The sequence below is a fragment of the Lipotes vexillifer genome, unplaced genomic scaffold (genome assembly GCF_000442215.2).
Source record: "Lipotes vexillifer unplaced genomic scaffold, Lipotes_vexillifer_v1.1 scaffold721, whole genome shotgun sequence".
Classification (NCBI taxonomy): domain Eukaryota; kingdom Metazoa; phylum Chordata; class Mammalia; order Artiodactyla; family Lipotidae; genus Lipotes; species Lipotes vexillifer.
The window spans coordinates 431,258-439,916 of NW_006778284.1; the positions used below are offsets into that span (position 1 = coordinate 431,258).

General features: G+C 39.0%; 1 protein-coding gene across 1 annotated transcript in view; it reads left to right on the top strand.

Moving 5' to 3' along the window:
• GTF3C6 (general transcription factor IIIC subunit 6) overlaps window positions 1–6,281 on the top strand; it is an 8,011-nt gene extending 1,730 nt beyond the window's left edge. Inside the window, exons 3-6 of the mRNA XM_007451574.1 lie at window positions 844–907; window positions 1,014–1,058; window positions 2,610–2,723; window positions 5,911–6,281. Coding sequence (XP_007451636.1) covers window positions 844–907; window positions 1,014–1,058; window positions 2,610–2,723; window positions 5,911–6,212 — 525 coding nt within the window. The 3' untranslated portion in view covers window positions 6,213–6,281. The remainder of the gene's footprint in view (window positions 1–843; window positions 908–1,013; window positions 1,059–2,609; window positions 2,724–5,910) is intronic.
• The last annotated feature ends 2,378 nt before the right edge of the window (window positions 6,282–8,659 follow it).

An 8,659-nucleotide genomic window follows, 5' to 3' on the forward strand; every position in this document is an offset into this window, starting at 1 on the left:
TCAGCGGCTCCGCGGCATGTGGGATCTTCCCGGACCGGGACACGACCCCGTGTCCCCTGCATCGGCAGGCGGACTCAAAACCACTGCGCCAGCAGGGAAGCCCTCTTTTGAGAATTTTTGACAAAACTTCCTCTGTTCTTACTTTATGTTGAAGAGGATATTGATTGAAATAGACCTTTTGCTACTTGGGTATGAATTAAGTAGTCTTCAGTTTGTAGCTGCTGTGATGAGAGCAGTTTTAGCTTATCTTTTACTTGCTAGGACAAGAAGCTCCAAAGGTTCCCCAGCTTTGGAAATCAGTCTCCTTGGTAGCAAGGTTTCATGTAAAAGTCTTGTTCTTTTTTTGCCATGCCACACGGCATGCGGGATGTGGGATCTTAGTTCCCTGACCAGGGATCGAACCCGTGTCCCCTGCAGTGGAAGCGCAGAGCCTTATTAACTGCTGGACCACCAGGGAAGTCCCTTGTGCTTTCTTTTTTAAATTGAGAAATAATCGACATATAACATTATACTAGTTTCAGCTGTACAACGTTTTCAATCTTTGCATATATTGTGAAATGATTGCCACAATGTCTAGTTAACACCCATCACTACACATCGTTACAATTTTTTTTTCTTCTGGTAAGAACTTTGAAGGTTTACTCTCTTAGCAATTTTCAAATATAAAGTACAGTATTATTAACTATAGTCACCATGATGTTCTTAAACATCCCAGGACTTATTTATTTCATAACTGGAAGTTGGTATCGTTTGAGCCCCCCCTTCACCCATTTCACCCATTCCCCCCACCCCCAAGGCTTGTTCTAGTGATGATTTTTTTAATGATCCTATATTCTGTTGTAGGGAATTGATACTGAGAAGCCCATTCTGCAAGTGGACAGCTATGTCTTTGCTGGAGAGTATGAAGGTAGGAGGAAGTCAGAGAGATGAAACTCCCTTTTTTTTTTTTATATGCCTTTCAGAGAAAGTAGCTCTGTTACTTCTCAACAAGTTGCCTTCATGTTTTTCTGCAGACACTCTTGGGACCTGTGTTATCTTTGAAGAAAATGTTGAACATGGTAAGTGATTGCTATGTTGACTCAACTCTTTTTACTATGAAATATTTCAAACATACTTATGTATGGTGGATATTAAAATTATAAGATCTCATGTACCCCTTGTCTAGCTGTATCAAATCCTCCCTTTTGGTTAGGTAGTTAAAAAACATTCCACATACCTTTGAAGCCCCTTGTATGCCCCTCTCCAAACCTACTCCCTTCCTCTGTCTTCAGAGTTAATCACTCTCCTGAATTTGGTGTTTTTCTTTCCTATACCTGATTTTATATTACATATGTATGTATCCGCCCACAATAAATAGCACTTTCTGTGTATTTTCACACTTGATATAAGTTATAGCATATTATGCATATTATTCTATGTCTTTTTTCAATTAGAGATGTTTCGAGATTTATACGTGTTGATATATATGTTTTCCCTGTTGCTTAAGATTCTATTTGTGACTATACCACAGTTTATTCTCCAATTTATGGACATGTAGGTTGCTTCCATTTTTACCAGTAATTATTAATAACTACTAAAATTTATTGAGTGCTTTCTGTATGTCAGGCACTGTTCTAGGTGCTATAAGTATTAACTCATTGAATCCTCACCACAAGTCTATGAGGTAGATGCCATTGTTATCTTCATTTTATATTTGAAGAAACTGAAGCACAGAGAGGTAAATAACATTCCTGAGGTCATACACAAAATAAGAGGCAGAGCCAGGATTTGAACCCAGGTGGTCTGCTCCAGAGCCCATTTTCATAATTATGCTTATTAAACTCACTACAAAAATGCTGCCATGAATATTTTTATGTTTCCTTGTGCATATATGTAAAAATGTCTCTCACGTATACGCTTAGAAAAGGAACTGCTAGATTAATGAGTGTGTGTACTAGATTCAACCATATGAAATTACCAATTTGGGCCGAATAGCGACAGTTTCATGTGGTTGAACTTAATAGATGTCACTGTGTTGCTTTCTAAAGTGTAGTATCAGCCACACGGTGGCAGGGTGTGGAAGTTTTCCGTGTGCTTCACATCCTTAGCACAGAGCCTCATCCTCCCTCCTGCCTACGCCCACAGTTTTTATAAAGCTGTGACCCCCAGCAGCAGGTTGGCAGCAGTTTTTTTCTCATCTTCTTTCATGATCGGTAATGTTCTCCACTCCAGTCCGGCTTCAAGCAGTAGGTCTGCCTTTGGTCCTTCACTTTGAGTGGCAGAGTTTTCGACCTCATTACCCTGTAAGGCCAAATTCCTGGGCCCCCTTTCCTGCTTCCGGGCTGGAGCCTAATATAGGCCCATACCTTTAATCTCACTTTGTGTTTCTGTCCCCTAGAGATGTTTGTTGTCTTTGAGTTCACTGTGCCTGCTGTTCTTATGTATTTTATCTGATATTTCCCTGTGCTTGGAGCTGAAGGAATGAGTTAAATCTTTTTTTTTTTTTAATCTTGAACTTACTCCACTGTCTTGACAGGAAGTAGTTTAACTCTCTAAACTGGAATCATTGAGGCTTAACGTGATTATTTGATGGCATCAAGCAGTATAATAGTGTTCATTTTATATTCTAGTGGATGCAGAAGGCAATAATAAAACAGTGCTAACATATAAATGCCACACAATGAAGAAGCTCAGCATGACAAGAACTCTTCTGACAGAAAAGAAGGAAGGAGAAGAAAACATAGGTTAGTTCACTTAGTTCTCTGAAAATAGGTGATTTAGTATTGGCTTTATGAAACACTGCTGCCAGGATGTTCTTTGTACTTTGTAGTAATAACTATATGTGATAGGTAAAGTATATTAAAATTGAGGGTACTCCATGCCAAGTACCAAACATAGATTTAAAATTGAGTTGAATTCTCACATAGCAGGGGGCACTGGAGACATATAAGAAATTTCTATCTTCTTTGCATTGGAAACGATTGTGAGGAGTTTGTCAAGAAACTTGACATGATTTCAACCCCAGGGAATTCAGCAACTTCTCTCTCTCTCTCTCTCTCTCTCTCTCTCTCTCATTAAAACTCCTTTGTAAGTGCAGAAGATATGATGTTAGCAGTTCTCGATTCCCAAGGAGTAACTCCATAGGATCTCCTGAACTTTTGGCACATGCAGTAACCTTCCCCAAGATGCTCACAACTGGAAGAAGCTGGCTTTATATGTGGGAGGGACTCTAGGACCAGAGTTGTTAGTCCTGTGTCTCATTCTTAATGAACATCCATTTAGCCTTCTCCAGTTACTCGTCATCCCACACTAGAGACCTTAGGCCAGTGCTTCTTGCACCCATAGCAGGCGCATGTTTGTGGAGATGAACAAATAAACACTTGGTGGTTTAAAAGCCCATTGTTCACCACACCAACCTCTTTCTCTTGCCCTAGGGAATTTGGGACACAGTCAGAATAAAGGTGTTTGTCCACCAAAAAAAAAAAGGCTTATTGCTCAAAGACATATTTGAAACTCTAGTAAATGAGACCCTATTGATGAATATTCATGGTTTGATTTATTGTATTTTAAGGAATAAACATTTGAAGGTACATTAATCATTTAGAAATTAATTATACCAGCTACACGTAACTATATAACAAATCTTGTTCTTACATATTCCACAATTATCCCTTTTTTTAGGCACTCCAAAAATAATAGGAAGTAGGCACTTGAAGTTCTAGAATGAATTCGAAAGGCAGATACATACCAGATAGCTTAGCTATCATTTAGATATTCTTTTTAAAGGAAGTTATACAATTTCTTCTCCTATAGTTCTTAATAACCTAATAGATCTTTGGGAAGATTTGGGTGTATCTTTCAATCAAATAAATTAGTAACCAACTATTCAAGGCTGTATTGGTTATCTGTTGCTGCATAAAAAGTTACCCCTAAACTTAAAGGCTTAAAACAACAACAACAGAACACCATCTTACACATTTCTGTGAATCAGGAATTGGGGAGCAGCTTAGCTAGGTTGTTCTGGCTGGGGTCTCTCATGAGGTTGCAGTCATTGTGTTGGCTGGGCTGTAGTCATCTGAAGGCTTGAGTAGGGCCGGAAAATCTAATTGTAAGATGGCTCACTCACATAGCTGGTGAGTTTGTGCTGCCTGTTGTAGGAGGCCTCACTTCCTCACCTCCTTACACTACTGTTTGAGTGCCCTCCTGACACGGCAGCTGGCTTTCCCAGACCAAGTGATCCTTAAGAACAAGGTAGAAGCCACAATGTCTTTTATGAACTATCCTTAGAAGTCACATTCTGTCATTTCTGTGATATCCTATCACAGAAATGACAGAATGTGGGGACGACACAGGGGCATTCTTGTCAGGAAGGTGAGGATCATTGTGGACAATCTTGGAGGCTGGCTGCCAAACATGGCAAGATGCTGGAGGCAGAACAAAATAGACAGGAGTTGTGGTCCTTACTTTCTAGGAACTTGTACTCTAAAGCAAATCACATTGAAACAGACATGGATGACTATGACTCGACACCCATTTCACTCAACTTATTTTAAGTATCTGTTATGTGTCAAGTATTATGCTAGATAACAGAGTAGGCTTTAGGATGGCTTTGAGATTTCGAACTTGGTGACTAGGAGAATGACATTATAGCAAGAAAAAACTATGAAGTCAATAGTTGAAGCTGAACTGGAGGGAAAGAACAAATCGATTTTTGAAAGAGGGAGACTTTATAGTAGTAATACATGAGAAAAGATATGGGATCAACAGTAAGGATGTTTCAGCAAACAGCTGCAAAGAGTTAGTTTATGATGGGGGATAGGAACAGATGGATGCGTGAACAGGGTGACAAGATAGGTTGGTATATCTTACAGATATCTAACGGAACTTTGAAGGTGACAGTAAACAGCTTGGGCTATAGGAATTGAGGATCCATTGAAAATACTTAACTGAAAGGGTCATAAGGATGAAAGAAAAAAATGGCTAGCATTATTGGAGCAATTTTTTTTTTTAAGATTTATTTATTATTTATTTATTTTGTTTATTTTTGCCTGTGTCAGGTCTTAGTTGCAGCACACGGGATCTTCGTTAAGGCATTTGGGATCTTTCATTGCAGCGCATAAGCTCTTCGTTGTGGTGCACAGGCTTCTCTCTAGTTGTGGCGCGCAGGCTCCAGGGTGCGTGGGTTCTGTAGTTTGCAATACACAGGCTCTAGTTGAGGCGCGCGACCTCAGTAGTTGTGGCATGCGGGCTTAGTTGCCCTGCAGCATGTGGGAGCTTAGTTCCCTGACCAGGGATCAGACCCATTTTCCCCTGCATTGTAAGGAGGATTCTTTACCACTGGACTACCAGGGAAGTCCCTGGAGCAATTCTCGATTATGGGAGTTCATTGACAGGTAAGGGCTTTGACTGTGAGTATGGAAAGGAACAAAAAATTTTTTCAAGGGTTTTTTTTGGAGAGGTGTCTTATTTCACAATTGGATTTTTCAACTCAAAATGACAAATGTTGACACAAGATGATAGAGTGGTATCATCCATTGTATTATGAAAACTGAAAATTGTAGGCAAGTGACAAAATTTTCTTCAAGACAAAAGATGGCAGTGGGAGCTCAGTTATCTCTCAGAATGAGTTGGGAATTGGACTCTGGGAAAAGGGCTTGGAATAGTAACTGAAGTTGATTACTTTTAGTGATTTTGATGATGCATACCCTATAGGCATTCCAAGGCTTCCATGTAAGATGGAAATAACATGATCATTTATCAGTAGGTACAGGCACCATGTTCCTTTCTTTATGTTGGGGTTTTATTTTGATAAATATTCATATGAATTAAAATATAAAATTAAATTAAAAATAAATATAATTAAAAATATATGTAAGTAACTGAAATTCCTTTTTCTTGTTTCTTGGTTTGTCCCCCTGCCTCCTCCATTAGGTGGTGTGGAATGGCTGCAAATCAAGGAAAATGATTTCTCCTGTAGACCCAACATGATTTGTAGTTTCCTGCATGAAAATGAAGAGGATGAAGTTGTAGCTCCAGACCCAGATAAATCTTTGGAGTTGGAAGAGCAAGAGATTCAAATGAAAGATAATTCAAACCTGAGTTATGAACAGGAGAAACCACCGAACTTGGATATAGAGGATTCTGGTCCTCTTATTGATATCCCTTCTTCTGAGACAGAAGGCTCTGTTTTTATGGAAACTCAAGAAACTGCCTCAGAAATCACTCCTAGATGAAATGTTTCTCATAAAAACTAGTCATGACGTTTTTAGAGTTTTTATATAAAATAACTGGCTTTGTAGTTTTCAGTTCACAATTTTACTATTTTTGTTGGCTATATACACATTTCCAATTATAATATAGTTTAATATACTAGAATCATTAAGGACCAGATACAAGTTTTTAAAAATATGGTTTCAATGACTATAGGGACCCTTCTGTGATGAGTCCTTTAAAATGGGGGTTTTACTAAGGTAAGTGTGAGTTTCTATTGCAGCCATCACAAATTACCACAGACTTAGTGGCTAAAGTGTATTAAGCTACACAAGTGTATTGTCTTATAGTTTTGTAGGTCAGCCATCTGATATGGGTCTCACCTGGGCTAAAATCAAGGTATTTGCAGAGCTTCATTCTCTTCTGGATGTGGCATGGGGGACTCCATTTCCTTGTTCATTCAGTTGTTGGCAGAATTCTTTGCAGCTGAAGGATCACGGTCCCATTTCCTTGCTGTTGGCTGAGAGCCATTCCCAGCCAAACCACTTCTAGAGGCTGCCTGCATTCCTTCACTCATGATCCCCTTCTCTTCAAAGCCAGCAATGGTCAAGTCCCTCTCAGTCTTTGAACCTCTCCTGCTTCTTCCATAATCCTATTGATGATGGACCCTTCTGCCTTCTTTTAAAGGTCCATTTGATTACACTGGGCACCTCTGGGTAACTTCCCTATTTTAAGGTCTATAACCTTAATTCCATCTGCAAAGTCCCTTTTGCCATGTAATTTAAACAGGCATAAAACTGAGAATTATGGCATGAAAATATTTGGGGGGCCATTTTCCAGTCTACCAAAGTCAGTATTACTCCTGAGAACAGAAAAAGAATTCAGAAGTGCTTAAGGGTGAAGGTACAGTTCTGATATTCCAGCCGTAATTTCACTTCTTTCCCGCTGAAGAAAGATGGTTGGAATTCAGCTGTAACATTCTACAATATTATGGTGATAACCTAGATCTACCCTAACTTGTATTTTTTAAGTAAATTAGTCACAAACTTTGATACAGGTTGAACTATATGAAATTACCAATATTTGTTTCTGACTATAAAACTCTGCAATTTTATATGGTTTAACCTGGTACTAATAAGTTGAAACACTCCTCACATTAATTATATCTCACAACTGTTGGAGATGTAACTTTGTTGTGACAGATTAGAGAACTAATATTCTAGGATGAGGAATTTTTTCCTTCAGTAGGTTTTGTAAATTTTTACTGTTTATTTGGAAAACAACTTACCCTGATTAAAAGCATTTCCAAATCATAAGTGTGTATCCTCCCAATTTTTATATGACTTTAGTGTCAGCTTTTGTTTAACCAAAAGCTTATTTTTTTCTCCCAAATGGTATGAAGTCTCTATGTGGAGAGAGTGCTAATTACTTGAGCCAGCATCTGGTCTTTCTTTATTTCTTTGTAACAGAATCCCAGAATTTATTCAGGTTAGCAGTGTGCCCAGCTTTCCTCATGTATATGAAAGTGGCCGTATTATCTAGATGTTAGTTCTTCCCAGCTTGGTCTATAGTTTCAATGCAATCTGAAATAAAATCACAGCAAGGTTTTTATGGATATTGTCAAACCAACTCTAAAGTTTATATGGAGAGGGAAAGACCCAGAATAGCCAATACAATATTGAAGAACATAGTAGAAGGACTTCACGACTTACTATAAAACTACAGTAATAGAGACAGTGGGAACTGCTGAAAGAATAGACAAATAGGTCAATGGAAAAGAATAGAGAGCCCAGAAATAGACATACATACAGTAAAATGATCTTAGATCAAGGAGCAAAGGCAATACAATGGAGCAAACATAGTCTTTTCAATAAATGGTCCTGGGACAACTGAATATCCATATGCAAAAGAATGAAGTGAGACCCCCCCAGTCTCTACTATATGTATATATAGATTTATTCAAAATGGACCAAAGGTCTAAATAAATGTAAGAGCTTAAAATGATAAAACTCTGAAGAAAATATAGGTATAAATCTTTAGAGACTTCCCTGATGGCCCAGTGGTTAAGAATCTGCCTGCCAATGCAGCAGACATGGGTTCAGTCCCTGGTCCGGGAAGATCCCACATGTTGCAGAGCAACTAAGCCTGTGTGCCACAGCAACTGAGCCTGCGCTCTAGGGCCTGTGAGCCACAACTACTGAGCCCATGCACCACAATTACTGAAGCCTGCACGCTCTAAGGTCTGCATGCTGCAACTATGGAAGCCCATGTGCCTAGAGCCTGTGCTCCCCAGGAAGAGAAGCCACCACAATGAGAAGCTCACGCACTGCAACGAAGAGTAGCCTCTGCTCGCTGCAACTAGAGGAAGCCTGCGCTCAGCAACGAAGACCCAATACAGCCAAAAAACAAAAAATCTTTTATTATGTTGGATTAGGAAATGGCCTCTTAGATATAACACGAAAAACGAAAA